This window comes from Cheilinus undulatus, linkage group 2 (assembly GCF_018320785.1).
Source record: "Cheilinus undulatus linkage group 2, ASM1832078v1, whole genome shotgun sequence".
Taxonomy (NCBI): domain Eukaryota; kingdom Metazoa; phylum Chordata; class Actinopteri; order Labriformes; family Labridae; genus Cheilinus; species Cheilinus undulatus.
Window position 1 is genome coordinate 52,091,072 of NC_054866.1, and position 23,264 is coordinate 52,114,335.

General features: G+C 39.9%; 1 protein-coding gene across 3 annotated transcripts in view; it reads right to left on the reverse strand.

The window, feature by feature from the left end:
- The window catches only part of exoc3l2b (exocyst complex component 3-like 2b), an 85,898-nt gene that overhangs the window by 7,034 nt on the left and 55,600 nt on the right, over nucleotides 1–23,264 (reverse strand). For all 3 annotated transcript variants that reach the window (XM_041803477.1, XM_041803496.1, XM_041803487.1), the window contains exons 4-14: nucleotides 13,324–13,586; nucleotides 9,772–10,038; nucleotides 8,862–8,980; nucleotides 8,542–8,656; nucleotides 6,103–6,213; nucleotides 5,079–5,179; nucleotides 2,981–3,097; nucleotides 2,607–2,742; nucleotides 607–729; nucleotides 309–464; nucleotides 15–136 (exon numbers count right to left, since the gene is read on the reverse strand). In XM_041803477.1, the coding sequence (XP_041659411.1) occupies nucleotides 15–136; nucleotides 309–464; nucleotides 607–729; nucleotides 2,607–2,742; nucleotides 2,981–3,097; nucleotides 5,079–5,179; nucleotides 6,103–6,213; nucleotides 8,542–8,656; nucleotides 8,862–8,980; nucleotides 9,772–10,038; nucleotides 13,324–13,586 (1,630 nt within the window). The remainder of the gene's footprint in view (nucleotides 1–14; nucleotides 137–308; nucleotides 465–606; nucleotides 730–2,606; nucleotides 2,743–2,980; nucleotides 3,098–5,078; nucleotides 5,180–6,102; nucleotides 6,214–8,541; nucleotides 8,657–8,861; nucleotides 8,981–9,771; nucleotides 10,039–13,323; nucleotides 13,587–23,264) is intronic.

A 23,264-nucleotide genomic window follows, 5' to 3' on the forward strand; every position in this document is an offset into this window, starting at 1 on the left:
AGGATCTGGTGTACCTGACGTCTGGAAACTCTCGGACCAGAACCCCCACCTCCATCTGGATGGAGGGGACGTCCTCCAGCTGGATGATCTCTGAGATGTGAGACAGAGAGCTGTCCAACCAGCTGGATGGAGACTCCTGTCAGAGACAGATAGAGCGCGTCAACATCAGCAGAAACATTTCTGTCTTACACTCACTGTCCTGTAGTTCTCTGGCTTTGGTAAGAGATGCTTCGTAGTTTTTTGTGATTGCTTTTAGCCAAATAGAGAAGGGCCTCATGTCTAAAGCACCCCTGTCTCTTTCCACTGACCAGGTCTTTGAAGAGGACTTTGATCTGTGTGCCTTCATCGCGGAGCCGACCAGCCATCCTCTTCCTCATCTTTGCAGAGGTGCAGATGATTCTGCCTCTCATGACCGAGCGGAGATACTCCATCACCACGCGGCGGTGAACCTCCGCTACCAGCAGCTGAGGGCGAGAGACGCACGGAGAGAGAGAGCAGAATGGTGATGACATGTGTCTAAAATATCTGAGCTTTAACCACGGGCTTATGTAACCACTAGAAGGTCCCATGGCTGATTTCTTGGGACACATTTGGATGTGTGTGTACCTGGTATGGAGGACTGTCCATCCTGTGATACTTCTTAAAATACTCTTTGATGACAGCTTCGATCTGCTCGTACGGCTCTGTGTTGCTCAGCCACTTCCTCTTCACAAGCCGCTCAAAGAACGGCTGAAAGACATGGGCAGGAGAAAGGTTTAGGATTTTAAAACTTCTACTTTATATCATGAAATATAATGTCAGGGAGGATATGATCTGAAAACAGCACACTAGAGAGGCCATGGCAGTCATTTTTACTGCTTTTACATTTATATCACATTCATCTCCGCTGAAATAAAAGCTATAACACTGCTGGTCCAAGATTTTTCCTAACTGTGTCAGGGTTTTAATTTGAAAAGTTATTTTAAGAAGGGCAGTAAAATATAATCACCTCTACCTAGAAAGACTAAAGATTTAGCTGGAGAGAAGAAGACTGTAGCTGTTATGAAACATGAGGACATTTGGTTATGTTTTGGGGCTGCTTTGCTGCATCTGGCGCAGGGGTTCTTGTATTTTGCAAAACTTTAGTTGACTAACCATCAACCATCAAGCTTGATCTCAGTCTCAGGTCATGGGTCCTCCAGCAGGAAAATGAGCTCAAACACAGAGCTAAAAACAGCCAAGAATGGCTAAGAACCAAACACTGGACTACTCTGAAGTGGCCTTTATAAGCCCTGATCTAAATCCTAGTGAACGTCTTAGGAAGGAGCTGAAACAGTCTGTAGAAGGCACCCCTCAATTCTGAGACGGCTGGAGCAGTTTACTCAGAGGAGTGTGCCAAAAAACCTGGGACAGGTGCTGAAGTCTCACTGAGAGTCACCTGATTGCCATGATTACCTCAAAAGATTGTGCAAGAAAATATAAAGGGTGCCATCATTTTAGTCCAGGCCAGTTTCATTCGTTTTTTTTTTAATGATTCTGCTGAACCACACATCAAAAGCAGTGTCTGATTTTCAGTAAACTTTTATTTATTATTAATTTTGTCATTTTCAAGTTATTTCAGTGAGCATTGTGGGTTTTTCTTTCTTTGATGGAAGCGTACCAACTTTTTTGTCCACGTGTGTTCAAGCTGAAGTCCTTTTTTGAGGCTCAATGGTCTGCCAGCAAGACAATTTACATCAGGTCTAGCAAAGTCTATAACACAGGTGTCAAACTCAAGGCCCGGGGACCAAATGCAGCCCACGGTTCAGTTTTACCTGGCTCGCAAGATCATTTCGTATTTTGATTAGAAGTAGCTCACCCGAATGAGGTCTGCAGATTTCCTCCAGTAAAAAAATGTAAATTTAACCTTGGCGATTTAAAGAAAACCCTTAAGTCATAAGCTCAAGCCAAGATCCACAAGCTTTATTTTGACTGTAGTCTTTACATGCAGGATTGTGTCCTTGTGAAGGTGAAAAGCAGTTAAAAAGTGACACCAGCCACTGCTGGTATGCCCTTTGTTATTATATGTTCCAGCACATTCTGGGCAATGAACGGGATTGGGTGAATTTTGAATATAATGAGGTTAAAAGAATTTATTTTGCCCCAAAAAGCTTGTTATGTTCATTTTTAAGTCCATGCAAACTACCAGGTAGACACACTGAGGATGACTAGGTCGATGTAGAGATAACATGCAACCTTCTGTTTTTCAAACAATCAAAATAAAAGTGTCTAAAACACACAGACATTATCTTAGACTGTCAGGGCTCTGTAGAGCAGTATGTAGCCTTTTTAACCTGCCAGGAGGTGTTTCCACAAGTCGTGACGTGGCAGCTAACCTTCACTAGACTGCAAACTTTGTGGTGTCTCAACCTGCCGCTCTCTCTGTTTTTGAGTGTTTGAGCAAACTCTCAGATTAAATCAAAGTTAAACATTAAACTGAAGCTTTAATGAGATAACAAAGGTGTGGCCTCGACAGAACTCAGAGAGGAGTAAATAAACGTTAACCAATGCTGGGGTCAGAGTCATTGAGATACCGACTCTCTGTGGTGTTTGCTGACGTGTTGGCGTGTTTCTGTGTCTGGTCATACCCGGATGTGCAGGTAAAGGCGCTCAGACAGCACTCGCACTCCTTGCTGGACGATGTTATCCAGAGCTTTGTTGGCTCGACGCAGAGAGTCCTCGCTGACTGACGGGTCACACTGAGCGCAGCGCTGCACAAACCCTCTGAAAAACACACACATATTACCACACACACACATCTTCAAGGGTTGAGTTAAAGAAAACAGGCTCTTCAAACCAACGTAGACTGGTTAAACTGGGAAAATGTCAAATAAGAGATGCAACTAGGTGACTGGACTTAGTGGAAGTTCTTTATGCATCTTCTCTGAGAGGCTTCTTTAGTTCAGAACTGACCAGCTGCATAAACAACTTCCAATTTCTGTTTCCTCGTCTGTTTTTATACCTAAAAGGAGGACAGCAGTTGACCAGAGCGATGGTTTTAGACACATATCCATCCTCGTTGTCTCCAAACATCCCGCTCTGCATGCCTTCATGAAACATCTCAGCTTTACGCTGGAAACTGGAACAAACACATGATAAAGAGTCACAATCAGCATCTATTAAACAGGTCAGCTGGATCATCAGAGAACCAGATCCCTACTTTTTAAAGTGACCAAAAGTTGAAGTACATTTTCCAAACTTGAAAAAGCTGCAGCTCTGCACCGTGTTCCAAATTATTAAGCATATACTTATTTTGTTCACTTTTCCTTAAATAGTCAGTATAATTGTCAGTCCATATGATTTTCCATTCCTCAACAATTTCATTGTAATCTAGATTCTATTCCACAGAATTAACAATGTTGACAAAGGCATTTTTTTGCAAAATAACTTAAAATGCAGTGTTCCAAATTATTGTGTAAACAGTTTAAAAAAAACTCAACTGTTTCTTAAGGATTAAAAACAGAAATCTGTTGTAATTTTTTGCATTAGGGCAGGAGTGTCAAACTCAAGGCCCGGGGGCCAAATCCGGCCCATGGTAGAGTTGTGTCCGGCCCATGAGCTCATACGATCTTTCTATTATAGCTGGCCCACCAGTAAGAGGTCTGCAGATTTTCTCCAGTATAAACGTGTAAACTTAACCTTGATGATTACAAATATTCTTGTTAAACGATTAAAACCTGAAAAATTAAAGGGTAAAATAATTAGATCAAAAGTCAGGAAGACGGAAAAGACATTAATGTGGTCATTTCATATTTTCAATTTTGCATCTCACAATTCTGATGTAATTATGTTTTGTACTTTTTCATATCATATTTTAACCCTCAAGATTCACGATATAAAATTCTAAGTCATATTTTTACATTTTAAACTTGTGATTTTGACTTTATATCTCAAATATTTGCCTTTTAGAAAAAGTATTTTGCCTTTGAATTTTGTGTTTTGAACTAATAAGTTTGACTTTTTATCTCAGACTTTCGGCCTTTAAACCTATAATTTTGATTTGTTTTCATCTCAGAATGATTTATTATCAGTTTTATATATATATATAGTGCTTAACAAATCTATTAGACCACCTGTCATATTTGTCTCAGAGAACATCCAGCATCATCAAGTGCTTTAATGCGGACTCTTTCATTTTCAGTCAGCTCTCCACGTTTTACCATTTAGAACGGGAATGAGGAATTTCAAACTGAATTCACCCAAATTTGAGCCGGCTCACTGGGCTTCTCTGAGAAGTCAGAAATTAATCAAGTACAACATTCAACCCCTAAAACTCATTCTTCTGTTCAGGAATGCAAGTAAATAACTGTAATTTGACATATTAATCAAGAAATATTAATGTGCTTTACTATTTTTTTTCATTTTTTTTTTTTTTGTAAATCAGTAAATTTGAAAATTCATGGATAACATTAATAATTATATTTTCACATTAAAAACATCATTTGGGTTAAAGAGCTTCTACATATTGGTGTATTAACCATTGCAGAAACATAAAAAATGATTTTGGTAATTACCAATGCTGTTCATTTAGGGCAGCTGTGGCATAAACCTTACTTTGGGTGGTGGTCTAATAAATTTGTTAAGCACTGTATTTTTTATTTTATTTTATTTCATATTTTAAGCATGGTGAAAATGAAGTTGACAGTTTATCATTAAATATTGATCTTGTTAGGCTCTCAGGTTAGGTCTAAATTCAGAATCCGTGACTGACTTTTTCCCCATATTGCACGAAACCTGTGACTTGATGGAAACTGACAGTAGAAGCAGCACAAAAAAATAAAAATCAAACGTTTGCATAATAATTTGGAACACTGTCAACTCTTCAAAAACAGCAAACCTCTTGACAAAAGTAACTGTATTTTGCAGAAGAGAAGAATGCTGCACATGGAAGACATATGGAGTCTTGTGGCTTTAAAAGACTGATGAAAAGGTTCTACTGGTGTCAGAAATCTTTCTAACTCTTTAAAGTTATCTTAGAAGGAAGATTTAGTGATAAGTTGCTAGACAGATTGACAGTTTATTCTACATGTGGACCTAAACAAACACAAACACACGTGTACCTGTACAGGAAGTCTGCGAGGCCGTTCAGGCTGCACTGAGCCACTCTGGAGCCCAAACTCCTGTTGATGGAGGCAGAACGTTCCAGATCAACCTGCAGCCTCTGAAACAGCAAAAGCAGAACTGCTGGGATTTTTCTTTATGGACGGTAAACACTTTGAAACTGACAGAAGACTTAATTTCACACTTGATGTCTTACAATGGTTTCACATAGTTGTTCACAGTGTGCCTCATAGTAAGCTAACACAGTAGGCGGTGGTATGAACACAGCTGGTTGGCAAATCCATCAAACAGAAGAAGAACAAAGAGGAGACTTAAAAATAAACTCAAGATATATCTGTATAAGTCTGCTTTTAGTTTGATTTTTCTGCTTTTTTAATCCATTCTACTATCTACTGACACTGACTTTTCTGTGTGTTTTTCTTTGTTGTTGTTTATAACTGCATTTATATTTGTTATTTGTATCTTGTTTTTAATTCTAAAATTTTAATCTTGTGTTGTTAAGCACTTTGGGCTACACTGATATATAAATAATGCTATTATTAAAACTATTCTGATTCAAACAGGGGAGATGACCTCTCATGTTAGACTGTCTTTTGCCACTAGAGGGCAGCAGCTGACTAGGGAAATGTTAAAGTGAGTTTGTGCTATACCCATGATGAAGGGGCATTTATCTGTCAGTCTCCTACTGCATGGACCTCTTCATACCCAAACTTTGAAGGGTTAAATCTGACATTAATGACCCGCTTTAAAGGAACGGCGAGAGAAAGTCTTCAGTCACAGCAGTGTCTGTTTGACGTCATGAGAACAGGAATATGCATGTTTGTGTGAGTGTGTGAGATCAGGAAGTGCTCCGTGTTGACTTTGGCGGCGATTCAAGGAAAGACTCGGAACACAATCAGTGTACACAACGCAGCGGAATCCACCTTTATGTAACACCTCGCTCTGATTCAATAACCTTTATTTAAACGTACAGGAAACACCGACCAGAGCTGCAGGCAGCTCCATGGTTACGCGGTGGTTTACCTGTATGACCGTCTTAGCCAGGGTGATCTGATACTCCTCGATGTGCAGTGTTTCCATCCACCTTTTCTCCTCCTCATCCAGGACCTGGCTCAGCTCTGTGGTCACTTTGGCCTGCACAGGGAGGAGCCAGGGTTAAAAACAAACACACCTCATCTTTAACAACTTCTCCTTGACTTTATGGACTGAAAAATACTTTTAATAGACTTTTGCTGCATGTATTGCTTATTCAGACTCACTGTAGGTGCTACTGGGATTGAGTAATAAATGTTTAGGAAGGTTTAAGCTGGAGAACTCAACTGGACCAAAGCATGAAGCCCTATAGTTCAACAACAGAGAAGAAAACCTGGATTTTACACCTGTTTTTATGAGGAAAAGTCCTGGTGTTTGGAAGCCATGATCATATACCTACAATAAAAAGGCTGCTACTCCTGAATGCTTCAACATACAGGTTCCATCTTTGTCTCTAAAGGGGGCACTTAGAGGAATCCAGTCCGTAGTCCAGAATCAGTAACAGTGTTACTGGAACAGAAATAGACTGAGCTAACTTCCAGCTGATCAAATATGATCTCTCAGCTCTCACAGATGATCACAAGGGGGTCTGTTTGAACACGAATCCTCCTCACTGATCCCTGCTGCATCAACATCAAACACACGCTTCACTTCCACCCCAGCCTCCTCCTTTATCCTCCAGAGACCTGGACTGTTGCTTGGAATGCATTTTAAGCTTTTCCAACTTATTTGGATAATTTGGACCTGATAAGTTTAAAAGCTTAGCCTTGTCTTTGACAGGCATTAATTTAGACAGAAATGAAGTGCATTATCAACACAAATTCACTAAAATTTTTAAGAATCTATCTAAAAGTTTCTGTAAAAATTCATGAACACATTTTCAAAGTTTCCCATAAAAGACAAACCAAATTTTCTTCAAATATTCCTCAAATTTTTCAATCAAAATGTATCATAAAGGTTGAATTTTAATAAAAATGTCATTTTTTCCCCTTTACTTCATAAAGTTAAACTTCCACATATTCTAAATTCATCTCATGCAAAGTGAAACATTTTTAGGCTTTTTTGTTTTAATCTCGATGATCACAGCTTACAGCGCATGAAATCCAAAAATCTAGAATCTCAGAATATTAGAATACTGTGGAAAAGTCAAATTCTAAAGGTTTCCTGAATCTTCATCCTCTCTGGTTTAGTACAAACAGCCACAATCATGGAGAAGACTACTGACATGACAGTTGTCCAGAGGACAATCACTGACATCCTCCACAGGGAGGATAAGCCACAAAAGGTCACTGCTGAAAGGTCAGGCTGCTCTCAGAGGCTGAACCAAAGAATATTCATGGAGAGTTGACTGAAGGGAAAAGTGTTGTAAGAAAAGGAGCACACTGGATCAAGAGCCACCACACAGATGGGTCCAGGAGATGGACTACAATTGGGGTGTTCTTGAGCCAATCCTGATCTACAGATGTCATCAGGGTCACACCTGGGCTAAGGAGACTAAGATTCGGACCGTTGCTTAGTGGCCAAAAATCCTGTTTTTAGATGAAAGTCAATTTTGAATTCCATTTTGAAATCAAGGTCCCAGAGTCTGTAGAAAGAGCTGAGAGGTGCTTGAAGTCCAGTGTTTCCAGTCAGTGATGGTTTGGGGGTCCATGTCATCTGCTGCTGTTGGTCCACTGGTGTTTATCAAGTCCAGAGTCAACACTGTCAGCATCTACCAGGAGATTCTAGAGCCCTTTATGCTTCCATCTGCTGAGAAGCTTTATGGAGATACTGATTTCCTTTCCACCTGTCCACACTGAAGCCAGAACTACCAGAAACTGTTTTACTGACCCTGGTGTTACTGGGTTTGATTGGCCATCCAACTGGTCTGATCTGAGAATCTCTGGAAGATGAGAGACACCAGACATAACAATCCAGACCAGCTGAAGGCTGCTATTGGAGCAACCTGGGCTCCACAACACCCCAGCAGGACCATGGACTGATTGGCTTCAGCATACATAGATGCAGGAATTTGTGCAAAAGAAGTCCTAACCAATTACTGATTGATTAATGAGCAGACTTTTCCACTTTCCCAGAAGGTAAACATTTCTTTATCATAAATCCTTTTTTTTTTTTTTTTTGAACTGATGTTTTGTTATATCCTAATGTTTAGAGATAGTGGATTTAAGATTTGCATGAGCTGTAATCATCCAGATTAAAACAAAAACAAGTCTTCACTTTGAATGAGATGAATCTAGAGTACGGAAGTTTCACTTCTTTGATTACACCAAAGTAAAAAAATGAACATTTTCACAGTTTTTTAGATGCTCCTGTAGATCCATTTTTAAAAATTTGGTTAAATGTATGATCAGAGCATTCTTGGATGAAATAAACTTTCTACAGGGTCTGATCATTCATTCAATTCCTGCATGGTTTGTGTGTGAGTCTCACCCGGACAGAGTTGAGACAGTCCAGCTCCAGTCTGTCCACGGTCTCTGAGGGCAGCAGAGGACTGAGATTAGAGCGGCTGAATGGACTTGTGATACAAACCGTCCCCAGAACATCTCTGAAAGAAACACAGAGATTCAACATATGATTAAACAGATATTCACATTTCTGATACTTTCTTTGCAGAAGAGGAATATTACAGAATAAACACAAAAAATCTAATTTGTATAATCCAGCCACTGTGTTATGTGTACCACCACAGTTCCTTTAACTTGTTCTATGTGTCCCAAATAACCCCTCTGTCCGTCTGGGTTTGTGGTTACCTGTTGTAAATGTTGTGCAGCCAGTCGAGCAGAGAGTAAATGTCAGTGATCTCCAGCTGGTTGTCGGTGATGGCCTCTAGTCGCCTGGCAACAGCCTGGTGGTAGCTCTGCACGTACACCTGACAGGTGGAAAACATCATCAAGTTAGCTTTTCAAACTGGATGAAAACAGTCAGGTGAAGTTGTTGGAGGTCCTTAAAGTACTATCTTTATGCCAATTATGCTGTTCTCTATCCTTCAATCAGAAAACAGCAGTGCTGCACCTGGGTGGGAGTGAGCTTTGCCCCAAGTGAAGGAGTTCAAGCATCTCTAGGTCTAGTTGGACTGTGACTCAGCAGGTAGATGTGGCTGTTTTAGAGGAAGGAAGGAAACAAATCATCACGTCGACAAAAGTCTGTGACTAAATTTTGCGGGTGGAATTTAGGTTCCTTGGTTTCATGTTTTCTTGCCGACTATTGCGTTATGTTCCAGCATGAAGATTAATGAGGAGTGAGCCATCTCACATCCTTACAATCTTTGCTGAGAGTTGTAGGCATATTAGCGACTGTGATGCAATATGGAAACAATGCATGTCATAATAGTGGGGAATGCTGCATCATCATATCCAGTCATTTATAAACTCTAAGAGGATTTACTTTAGCCCTGCTAATAAAAGTGTTCAACTTTCTGCTTTAGAGTCCTGATGGAAGCCAGGTAGCATGTTTACAAGTTAAGAGATTTTTCACACAGTAATTTATCTCTCATTGACATTTGAACCCTTTCATTCCTCCTTTTACCTAAAACACTGCATCTTTTCTCATCTCTGTCTTCTACTCTGACGGTTACAGAAGAGCAAACTGGTATCAGATGAATGTTCCAGTCATTAAAACACTGGTTAAAAACACTTCTGTAATCCGTCCTAGTGTTCTCACCTCAAAAGGCTGGTAATCTTCAGGATAAATGGACACCACATTCCTCTTGGCGGCCCCCAGGTCCTCAACTACGCGGGCCCTGAGCCGGTCCAGGTACCGGTCCAGCTCCCCGGCGGTGAACTCAGCTTTCTGAGGCAGCGAGCCATCAGCTGCCTCTTCCACAGCCTCCTTCCACTTCTGCTTCAGACGGCGAGGCCTCGGGCCCCCGGGGGCCGCTGCCTCATTGAGGGCCCAGTCTTTATCCGTCTGCTCTTCCTGCTGCAGCACCTGCAGATGCAGACGGACAGGTGAGGCAGCGAGTATTTCAGTAAAGATTCAGAACAGCTGTTATGATGAGCTTTCTGTCTTGTTAGCATGGTCAATCCGACACATATATACTGCCCCCTGGTGGACTTTCTATATGGCATTAGCATTATCCTAAATGGCTTTCTGTGTGACTTTATGAATGTTTTTAATCTGAAATATTTGCAAAAATTTAATTAACTTTTGCAGCCATTAAAATTCAGATTTAAATCCAAATTTCAGTATCAAAAAGGGATGCACCATACTGGATTGTTGCTGATATCTGATACGCACATATTTCCTGTTCATTTTGGTTGATTCAGATTTTGATACCAATATTTAAATGTAGTTCAGACCTAAAACTTCAGTCCTTAAAACACAGTTTAAAATTTGAGGATGGTCAAAAGACTTCAGCTGACATAGCACTGCTGGTCCTGATGAAAACTCTGCATATGTCTTCATACAAATGGACGATATCTACGGCTGATATATGGGCTGTAAAAATCAGCAGACAGGTTCATATCTGCCATTACTGATGACTGACTTAGTACCTGCAAACACCAATATCATGACAATAATATTGTGCAGCTCTAGTATGAAACCCCGTATAATTCCTTCAAAGAGGTTAAATATTTAGCAACGCAAAACAAAGTAGGTGTAATATATAAAATTATAAGGTTAATTTTATGAATGAATTTTGAGAACCAAAATGAAAATCATCCTGTTTCAGTGATTTAACTGAACTCATAAAAGACAAGAGATGAAAATCGTCTTATAGAAAAAGGAAATGGAAGAAAGATTTTTTCATATAGCCTAGATCAGTGGTTCCCAAGGACCCCTCAGGGGGGCACCAAAGATCTCGGGGGGGCCCAACCTAAAAGATTAAAATATAAGGAGAATCTGTTGATTTCTGATCAAAAAAATCCAAATTTTTGAGATTATAAAGTCTTATGTTTACAACATTTCAGAGTTTCAAAAGTCAGGAATTTGCAAGAAAAATAAAGAAAAAAATTCTAGAGTTCAAAAAAATCTTAGATTTTGACATCACAATCTCAAAATTTCAAGGTTTTTAAATCATAATTTTACAAAAGTGTAAAATCAAACATTTACAAGAAACTAGGGTTGTTCTAATATCGATACCAGTATCGGAAATACGTCTGATATTGCTTAAAATGCAGGTATCACATGTTTATGCATATCCGATACCGTTTGGTTTAACTTTATAGTTTGCTTTGTTTAGCCATGCTAACTGTTAGCGCTATAAACTGAAAGTAGTTTCTTCTTTGCTGCCGGGCTTCCGTTTTTAGCGCAGCAGCAGCGAGCTGCAAAGAATGGAGGCTGCGTGACAGTTTTTCTCTGAATGTGATCGTTAAAACGCCTTTTAGACTAGCGCTGTCGTTCAAGACAAGAAGTGACACAGTTGATAAAAAGTTAAATAACTTTTGAACCATAAACCGTTGCCTCTTGTTTTCTTCTTGAAGCTAGCCATTGTGTTTTCGCACTGACAGTATTGATGCCTTTGAATCCCGTGCTGCTGCGTTTTCAGTGAGCCTGGAATTCGTATGTGTTTTGGGGACTTTAATCATTAAATCCACACCTGTAAACCTGATATAGAATGTCTTTTTATCCATTTTAATCGAATTACAATCATTTATTACCGCTAGCTCGAATGCTAACCACCATATTGTTTCTCTCTGTGAGCGTCAGCCAACAGCAGGCTGTTCCATAATCACGTGATGCTGCACAAAATAACAGAAAGGAGAGAGAGAGAGTTCAACGCACTTGATGATTTATACAACTGTATACATTTGGTACATATCTGTAAACACAGTCGTTAATATGTGAGTTGTAAGTTTTATATCGTATTTGGAAAAGTGCACTAAAGTTTGCATTTTTTGTATTGTGAAAAAAAGAGAGAGAGAGCCTGTGATGCAGCCCCCTGTATTATCATTTTAATATTTAGCAGCAAAACTCAATAATCAACAGGAAAACAACTTTAGGGTCACAGAGACGCTGTACATTTACAATTATAATAGTTGAGCCATGTTCTGAGTCAAATATAGGTCTAAGATAATTCGTTAGTCTGAACAGTCATTTCAGATAGTTCAGACTGGTATTGGATCAGTATCGATACCTAATACCTTGGTATCGAAATCATATTGGGTAGGAAAAAATGGCATTGGAACACCCCGACAAGAAACCCAATTGAAAACAGCGGTCAGATTTTGACGATTAAACTTTAAAATCCCCCAAAAAATTCTAAACCAGGGTTCAGGCATATTTCTGGCTTTAAAGGCATAAAAATGTCTTTTTTTTCTGTCTTGAAATTAACCTTTTTTTTGTCCTAGAGTGGCCCTTACACACTGTCGTTATAATGGATAGTTTGGACACAGATCTTTAGTCAAGAACAAGTCTGTTTAGGCCTGTAACATTGGGATTTTGTCACTGAATACAGTTACAAATGATGTGAAAGAGGCTTAGCTTTCTTGGGGGGGGGGGGGGGGGGGGGGGGGGACTAGGGATAAAGGACAAAGCTGATAATATTATGTCTAGTTCAGGGTCTAGTTCAGGATTGATTCAACACTAGGAACGCCACACTTGTAGTCCATTTTCCTGGCCCATCTGTGTCTCAGTCCAGTGTCAGTCCACTCCTCATGAAGCTCCCCTAAGTTCTTGAATCTACTTTGTTTGACAATCCTCTGAAGGCTGAGCTCATCCCTGTTTCTTACCACACTTTTCCCTTCAGTAAACTCTCCATGAATTTGCTTTGATACATCCTCTAAGAACAGCCTGACCTTTCAGCAGTGACCTTCTGTGGCTTACCCTCCCTGTGGAGGATGTCAGTGACTGTTCTCTGGACAATAATCACGCCAGCAGTCTTCCCCTTGATTGTGGTTGTGTGAACTGAACCAGAGAGAGAAACTGAAGGCTTGGGAAACTTTTGCAAACTGGACTTTTATGCAATTTTCTAATATTTTGAGATAGTGGACTTTAGATTTTCATGAGCTATAAGCCTTAATCACCAAGATCAACACAAAAGTCCTGAAATATTTCAGTTTACATGAGATGAATCTAGAATAAATGGAAGGTAGTCTATTTTCGAGATGCACCTGTGTAAGATTTGAGAGATGCCTTTGTAGTATGTTAAAGATTATATCTGGCTATTTATTCATATCTAAGAGGTCTAATCAGCAGTTCTTATTTTCTACATGATCTATCTTTTTTTTCAGTGTTACTGAACGAGAAGGTTTCAATCACAGCAGTCCTCACCTGAACCACCAGACCCAGGTTTGGCCCGGCCGTTGGCGAGCGCAGAGACTCCCTGACCACGGACCACAGCTCCTTCAGCAGCTCCTCGTACAGCAGCTCCACATCCTTCGCCTTCCTCCGCCCGCCATCTTTGACGCTCAGTCCGCTGGCGTCCTCCGGCTCAGCGGCCGCGGCAGACTCATTGCACTCCTGCTCCAGCTCCAGGATGTGAGTGTCAGCCAGGAGGAGGTCTCGCTTCTTCACCAGCTGCAGGATCTCCAAGACTGAAGGAGACAAAAACACATGAGTCAGGAAGGTTTGGCCTTCAGCTGGGCCTTAACTCTAAGAAATGTTAGACTTGTTTAATGAATTTGACTTTTAAAAATGTGACTAAATGTTGACTGAAGTTAGAAAATAGAGCATGTAGGGTTGGGGTTGTTGCAGTGGCTGCTCTGACGTCAGCGTTCACTGTCTGTCAGCTCTGGGAGGATCCTTAACGACTGACAGCGCCATGATGTCAGCTGATGATGTCACAGCAGCAGAGCAGGCACTTCCCTGTGTTGAATTCCTGTTTCATCATATACCAGTCATTCTTAATCCGATGTGAATCTGATGTCTGCAGCAGGAAGCTGATCTGTTCTGCCATCTAATCTGCAGGAATCATTTCTCAGAAGTGATGTCGATTTTTGGAAAAATCATTTTTAGACTGGGTAGAGTGAGTCAATCCAGCATCAGACATGGCACAGTACAATCAGAGAGGGAATGTCAGGAAGTACACTCAGACACACACAGGAAGTGGTGCCATCTCCTGCTTCAGCTGCTGCATCTCTAGGGCTTCTACTTCAAAATAAAAGACTTTTGCGACTGTGAGGCACACAGAGAGAGCTGTGTGTGTGTGTGTGTGTGTGTGTGGGTGGGGGTGTGTGGGGGTGTGTGTGTGTGTGTGTGTAAGAGGGCGAGGATGTGGAGAGTCCAGATGTTACCTCACGCCTCCGCCTCAGTGTCAACAGAGGAAGACACAAGCACAAACACACACTGAAACACACACTCCGAGCCCAGAGGAAGATCATCTCCATAAACAGAGCATTGTGAGGGGAACATCTCTGCTTTGAACTCAGGTTTTAGTCAAAGTAAGTTCACTTCCTGCAGCAGTGAAAACAACAAAAGTCACATGATTAAAGAACAGACCTTACAGTTCATCAACTGTGTATAAAAGTCTGCGTATCCACTGTGATGCCACGGCTGCTTATAAGGGGGGGATAAAGGGGGCTGCCATTAACTTGTGAAAACCGTATTTTACGTTTAACCTGAATAAAAACCGCTCTTATCAAGGCAACAAAAACAAAATGTTATTTATTTATCCTGCAGTACAATATAGAGTTTTCAAAATGTCTTTTTTCGTAATGTTAACAATGTGGGTAAACGAACCCTTTGAAGAGTAGTGTCAGACTTAACAGCTAAGCCATGATGTACACAAATGTCAGACATGATGTAGAAGAGTTTGAGACAGCTTTAAGGGCTGAAATAATAAAATCCTCGCAAAAGTGGCAAAATGTACTTAAAATTGCAAAAAAAAATGCTAAAAGTGACAAAAATTGGCTGTTAAAATGGCAAAAAGCAGTTAAAACCAGTCAGAATGGGTAAAAGTGGCAAAAATTGGCAAAAATACGTGATGAAAAAAGGTTCAGGAGTGGCAAGTTGGGTTAAAAAGGGTTGGGCAAGAAAGAGAAAAGGGAAAAAAAGGAGGTAAAAATGGTGAAAAGTGGTTAAAAAGTTGCAAAATGGGTTGAAAATGGCAAAATTATGTTTAATGTGGCAAAAATTGGCTAAAAGCAGCAAAATTGGTTTAATGTGGAAACAAATGTGGAAACAAATGTGGCCTGGAAACCGCTGCAGTGTGCAGCCAGACTATGGCTAAATGCCATGTAGCCTAGGCACTAACTGTACATCATTTTAAGCTTTGATATGCTGCAACCCCATTGCTAATGGTATATCACTTTAAGTCTTAATATTATGTTAATGGATAAGTTTTATAAATATTCAGTCAATAATGTTCTCGATCACATACAGAGACCAAAACAAAATGTTTCCTTTTTTCCAGAGGTGGGTAGTAACACGGTACATTTACTCAGTGACATGTAGTTAACAAGCAGAGTACTTTTTACTCCTACTTCATTACATTTGTGATTAAAAATGATACTTCTACTCCATTACATTGGGCGTGCACTGGTCGCTACTTTTACTTGTCTGTAATTTATATTCATAAAGTATTTTTTAACACTCAGCTGAGCTCTCACAGCAGTGTGAGGTAAAATCCTCAGCACTACAGAATAAATGGAGGAGTGACCCCTCCCCCTTAAGTATCAACAGCTGGAGAAAATGGCTGAAGATGTAATACCTGCGTCTCCTTCAGAGGATCACGTTCATCCCTGGTCCAACATCAAGACTCTTTGCCTTTCAAACTACGAGGAACAACAGCCACATAATGCGCTGCCTACTGTGTCTACCTAAAACAGTGGAAATCTCAAACTTCAAAAATAGTACATCAAATCTAAGGAAGCACGTTATGGTAAGAAAGCTAAGCAAGCTAATGACTGCACTGTTAGTTAGCTAAACGTCTAAGTTCAAATCTCTGTTTTAACCTGCAGGCTGCAAAGACACAGTTGTATCAGTGATAAATGACGTCACGTGTCTAACCACCTATGAAACTCTGCCACAAATGTGATTTTACACGCCATTATTTAACGTCATGTCATAGGTGATACTATTATAATGTGTGTGTGGCATATCTCTTATATCAGTGATTATACCTGACATGGTTATAACGCGGGGCTAGTGGGCCAAAGTTGTTGAGTGATAATCAGGATAAAAATTCATAAATCCGAGCAAAAAAGTAAAAATTTAATTAAAAAGGGCAAAAAGTCACAAATGAGGACATTTCACAAGATTAATTTCATAAATATGAGCCAAAACTCCTTAATACATGATAAAATAAATATAATGTGATTAAAAAGTAAGAACTGCAAGTTATAAATTCATGTGTGTGAGATTAAAATCATCATGTAGAAACAAGATAACTCTAAGGAGAGAAAAAGTCTGTTTTTTTCTCACTATATTGACATAACTTGACTGCTGCTTTATGTATTAAGTTCCAAGTTTTTTTATTTCCTTTACTTTCGGCAAGTTATGCTGCTTTATTTACGACAATGTGCAATTTACATTACTACCCCTGAATAATATGTTGTAATATGTTTTAATAAATTGCACAAAATAAAGTTACTCACTACTTTAGTAGTCTTTTAATAAAGTACTTATTTACTCTTACTCCAGTACTTATTTTTATGAGTACTTTTACTTCTGCTTGAGTAGAATGCAACACAGCTGTGTTTACATGTAATATTCATTTGCTTCCTTTCAGAGCTCCCTTATTCCTCGTAAAAGTAAACCTGGAGTTCAGCTGAGCCAGACCACAGAGCGAGTTTATCTTCAGACTAACTTTGAAAAGAAGAGCCATGGGTGTTGTAGTGCAGAGGTCAGTTCTAATGAGACATCTGGGGAGAGGAAGCAGCTCACACATACATTCACAGAGGCACAGGTGTGGTCAGTTTAAGGTGATACATCAGCACCTTTAAACCAGACGATTCCAGAGCTTTTAAAACAGCTGTAACAGCACACAGGACACACAGCACACAGGCTTCATATGTGGCCTCCTGAAACTGCACACGCTTCATACATGACCTCCTGAAACTGCACACGCTTCCACAGACATCATGTCAGCGAGCATGCTCAAACACAGCTCGTATTGTTCAGCTTCAGCCGTCAGAGGAAATCTGTTCCAGCTGGGTGGATGAAGCCCCGCCCACCTCCACCCTCCACCACATACCACTCCAACCAGTGCAGCCACCACCAGTGCCATCAAAACCTCCCAGTGCACGCCATGACATCACCGACTCCACGCCACCGTGGGTTAAAGTCAGCAGGCGGAAGGCAAACATTAACAGAAGTTAGCAGACAGGAGAGTTAGCAGTCATAGTGTTTGTGTAGGTATATTACATCAAATATAGTTTCAGACAAACCCTAATTCCAAAAAAGTTGGGACATTGAAAAAATGTGAATAGCAGCAGTGTTTGAAAATCCTTTGCAGCTGTATTTAAAAGCCCAAAGACAAGGTCTGAATGTTACATTTAATTTGTTGTAAGGAAATATACACACACTATGAGTTTGAAGCCTGCAACATGTTCCAAAAAAGTTGGGACAAGTTTAACAAAAAATGGAGAAAGTGGTGAACTAGTCCAACAACAATCAGGTAAGGAGGTTAACTGATAACAGGTGATGGTATTATGATTGGGCCATGATTTCAAACACACAATTATTCACAAACAGAGACAGTATGAGGTTCTACACCTTATGAAAAACTGAAAATAGTCCAACAGTGGAGCAGCGTTCCTCAAAAGATAGATCCGACAATAGAATTGAACTTCTACAGTCTACAACATTATCAAAAGATTCAGAGGATCTAAAGAAATCTGAAAAACCAGCACTGAATGGTTATGACCTTTGACTCCTCAGGTGTTGCTGCATTAAAAACCATCATCATTCTGTGACAGATATTCCAACGTGGGCTCAGGGACGCTTCAGAAAACCGTTTCTCAGTTTATGCAATACATCAGTGCATTTATAAAAGGGACTTAAGACTCAACCATACAAAGACTAAGGCACACAGTGCTTCTAAAAAATTAAAATATCAGAAAAAATATATTTTTTCCCGTGAATTACTTCAAAAAGTTAAACATTTATAAAATCTAGATTTGTCCCATACAGAGTGAAACATTTCACGATTTTGTTTTGTTCTAATCTTGATGATTGAAGCTCAAGAAAATTAAAAATTCACTATCTCAATATATTAAAATATTGTGTAAAAGTCCATTTCGCAAACAAAAATTGGTGTAAAAGCTGTTGAAATGGGAATTTTAAAGTAGCAGAAATGGCAAAAAATAGATAAAAGTGGCACAAAATGAGCTAATATTGGCAAAAACAGTCATAAAAAGTGGTCGAAGGGGATTAAAAAGTAGCCAAATGGGTTTAAAGTTGCAAAAATGGTTGGAAAATTGGATGAAATTGAAAGAAAAATTGGTTTGAACTGGCAAAAAGGGTTTACTGAGGCAGGAAAATAGGCAGAAATGGGTTAAACTGGCAAAAAAGGGCATAAAGAATAATAATTAAAATGTGGTTTAAATGGGTAAAACGGGTGTAAAAAACTCTTAACAGTGGCAATAGTAGGTCAACGGGGAAAACAAAAGGCAGTAAATTGAAAGAATTGGTGTAGAAGTGGCACGTCCTGGGAGAAAAAAAGCAGTGGAAAGGGTTTTAAATTGACAAAAATTAGTTTTAAGTTGCAAAAAAATGTGCTAAAATTAGCAAAGTTGGTGTGAAAAGTGATGAAAATGGGTTAAAATTTGGCAGAATTGGTGGAAATTGGCAAATGTGTAATTTAAAAAAATATTCACAGGTTTATTTTGAGGGATCTGGAGACCCCCCTCAGCATTTCACAACTCCCAGTGGGGTCCCGACCCCAACGTTAAGAATCACTGCTAAAGAGGATACAATACATCTGGTAGTCTAGGAGAGAAGAAAGGTCTTGAAAATGCTTGATTCATGTCGTCGTCTGTTTTTAATGCATGAATCTGTTAAAGTGAGTGTGGTAGAAGCTAAATATCAGATATGGAAGCAGCACGCTTCCTTCAGCGTGACGCTGATCGAAGGTGAAGTCGCTCTGGACTCTGTGAAAATGAAGAAGCCGCTGAGTCAGCCTGGAGGAGAGGAAGGCTTGTATTTGTGCGTCTGAGTTTAATGTGGATCTGAGGTTCTTCAGGTAGCTCTGACATACGTACCAGCGTGTCTGAACAGTGGCAGTATTGTGAACAGGCTGTAATGTGAGCTCTGCTTTCACATTTTTCTGATGGTCCGTCGGCTCACTCACAGCTGACTCTGCTGCTCCAATCAGCTGAGAGGACTCGCTCTCCTACAGGTCACACTAGATGTTCTTTTCTATCTGAGTGTGTTAAACTTTCTCATTTTCCCTTAAGCCATGTTAAAGATCACTTGGTGCATTTATTGGTATAAAATGATGATACTGCGCTGCTAAAGAATGCTTGAGTAGTTTAAGATTAAATACAGAAAGATACAATTTAATGTGGGAAGATGCAACAAGACAGGATGTGATGTGATTTTAACAAGGCTATAAGTTGCGGTATTATGTGATGTGATGCACTTCAGTGTGATAATAATATGATGCAATGAGATATGATGCAGCGAGTTCCACTGTGATGTTATCTGATGCCATGAGGTGAGATCAATGCAATACAACAATTTGTGAGGCAATGCAATTTTCTGGATTCCCTTTGACGTGATGAGGTAAGATGCAATGCTTGCAAAAAGTAATGATGCAATGCAATGCATGGATATGTGATGGGATCTGAAGTGTCTGGATCTGATTGGATTAGGTAAGATGCAACACGTCGCTTAAAGCTGTAAAGTAAGGGAATGTGATGTGAAGTGGCGTAACATAAGACAAGTTGAGTTCGATTTCTCTTATCTGTCTCTCTGCATCCCACTTTTTCTGTGTCCTTTTCCAGCCCAAGCTTCAGCTGGAGTCTGATGACGGAGCGGAGACGGAACCAACACGTATCTGGTGGAATTTAGGGGCAATGATGCTAAAAACTGCTGAGCTCATCTTTGTAATAATAAATCAGAGAACACACTCTAGACCACGGTTTCTCAACCTTTTTAGTCCGTGACTGGAGACCCCCACTGTACCTGAAGGTGGCTGAACACAGCCATGCACATTCAAGAATAGTCATGGAGACAAGGCCGTCCATAAAGGGGGAAAAATGGGAGAGCTTTCTGGGACCCAGCTTAACTGAGGGCCAGCAAAATCGTGGTCCACAAAACATGGTGGGAAAGGTGGTGCAATTGGATTTTAAAAGTAGCAGAAATTGGTTAAAAATGCCAAAAATTTGATGAAAGTGGCAAAATATAACCAAAAAAAAAGGGGGGGGTTAAAGTGGCAAAAATGGGCATATTAAGTGGTAAAAGTGGATTCAAAAGTGCCTGAAATGGTGTTAAAGTGGCAAAAATAGGTGGAAATTTGGTGAAATGGGATGAAAATTGATATAAACTGGCAATAAAGGGTTATCTGAGGCAGCAATATTCAGAAACTGGCATAAATGGACACATCAAATTGTGAGATGTGGCTTAAAAAGTGTTGAAAGTGGTTAATAGTGGCAGTAATGTGTCAACAGAGCCAACAATAGGCAGAAAGTGGCATGATTTGGTGTAGAACAGGCAAAAACAGTCAGAAAAAAAGTGGTGGAAAGGGTTTGAAATTGACAAAAAATGGGTTTTAAATTGCATAAATGTGTTAAAATTGGCAAAATAGGTGGGATAAAGTGATGAAAATGGGTTGACATTTGGCAAAATTGGAGTAAGTGGCAGCAGTCTTTTTTAAAAAATGTTCTTAGTTTTTTAAGGCATGTGTTTTATGTCAGTGTTTTGTGACCCCAATGGGGTCCCGACCCCAATGTTGAGAACCACTGCCCTCTGTGTAAAATGCCCTCAGATACCTTTGACTATAAATTGGCGCTGTACAAATTAAGATTGATAGAATGATTGATTAAACAATCTGAGATGTTATAATAAAGATGACTTGATAATGATAAGATGGGATGTGAGGAGAATAAACAACACGAGATATTTTATTATTTTAGTAAACAATCAATAAAATGCATAAACATGTATTTTCACACATGCTCATATCTAGAGTATAAACAGATGTATTTCTGCTCAGTGAAATCAAATATGGAGCTTAAACTCCTGACTCCTCTCTCTCTCTTATTAATATTTCAGGACAGATCCTCTGGTAAGCCGAGGACTCTGCAGCTCTTTCCCTGAGGCCACAGCTGCTTCACAAATGTTTCCTCAGACATTTCTGTCTTCATTCTTTCTTTCTGAATGTCTCACACTAAAATCTTTATCTGCTCAGGGATTCAGGATACATCTAAGCAGGTAGAAAACATGGAGGCTGCTGAGTTTAAACTGAATGAGGCGGCAGAGCTGAGCTCACGTCGTGGAAGATAGCGCTCAAAGGAGGATGCAGGTAAAGAGAGGAGGAAGGTGCAGAAAGCAAGAGCCACCACAATAAATAAGATAAACGTACGGCTGTCATGGCCACAGATCTATCTTTCCTTTCCTCGGATTAGGCTATAACATCAGTGATATGTAAATACAGGCAGACTGATACACATCCATGTAAACCACTGAGCTCACCACTGGAGCTGCTTCCAGACTAACAGGACTTCAAACAACACAGTCTGCTCTGACCTCAGATGTAATTATCACGTAATCACTGGTCCAGGTCAGTCAGGTCAGGTATGGGAGCATATGCTGGTTCGGCACTTTGTCAGCCTTGGTCCTGTACTGCTCTGGCCTCCTGATGGCTATTCTCCCATCTCTCCAGGCATCCCTCCCAGCTTCCCCCTCCATGGTCGCCCTCGGCGTCTGGACCAGCCCGTTGGGTCCTGGGCACCCAGTATGCGGTGAGCTAGATCAGGCCCGGGAAAAGGTGCCAGGGTGCCTCTAAATGTAGTTGTCATTCCTGTTTGTAGACGCTGACCCTTCTCATCCCCGCTCTCCTCAGCGTGCAGCATCAGACACACTACAGAGCTGCACAGATTATAACATTCAGATTCAACCACAGCACTACTGTCATTTTCAAATCGCTGAAGGTGCAATATCTCTTTGACCTGGAAGATTTCAAAATTCCAGATTAATGGGTTCAAGTCCAGCATGCATTTCCCCGATCTCTCCACCTCTGGCTCTATCCACTGTCCTATCTCTGCACTAAAGGCTAAAAAGCCCCAAAATACTAAACATTCTTACTCCATTTTTGGAGTAAATCCTTTAATCCATTTCAGTCCTTTTCTCTTCATTTTCCAGTCCTGACCAAATATTTAAATATTTGGGGGCTTTTACCCCTTCAACCCATAGAAGTCCACGTCTTTGCCATTTTGTTAATACTTTTGTGTTGCTGAGATAAACCACTCAGATAAGTTTTCCATGCTATAAAATGAAAACTATTTCTTTTTAGTTTAACTTAGATATAGAACCTCCGAAAACACAAAATATTTCTTAAAACAATACATTACAATTTTTCGAAAGAAATAAGAAAATGCTGAAATTATGAAAAGTCACAAGTGCCAGTCCTGTAAAGCAGGGGTTCTCAACGTCGGGGTCAGGACCCCATTGGGGGTCGCAAAACACCGAGAGGGGGTCTCCACATGCCTTAAAAAATACTAAGAACATTTTTTTAAATAACATTGTTGCCACTTTACACCAATTCTGCCAAATGTCGACCCATTTTCATCACTTTTTCCAAACAATTTTATCAATTTTAACACGTTTGCAATTTAAAAGCCATTTTTTTGTCAATTTCAAACCCTTTCCACCACTTTTTTCTGACTGTTTTTGCCTGTTCTACACCAAATCTTGCCACCCCCTGCCTATTGTTGGCTCTGTTGACACATTATTGCCACTATTAACCACTTTCAACACTTTTTAAGCCACATCTCACAATTTGATGTGCCCATTTATGCCAGTTTCTGAATATTTCTGCCTCAGATAACTCTTTATTGCCAGTTTATATCAATTTTCATCCCATTTCACCTAATTTCCACCTATTTTTCCCTTTTACCACTTAATATGCCCATTTTTGCCACTTTAACCCATTTTTGCTGTTTTGTTTTTGGTTATTTTGCCACTTTTATCAAATTTTTGGCATTTCTAACCAATTTCTGCTACTTTTAAAATCAAACTGACCAATTTAAAAATCCACCTTTCCCAATGTTTTTTTGCCACTAGTAACCCTTTTTGCTATTCTCAATGAATTTTAAAGGCAAAAGGATTTG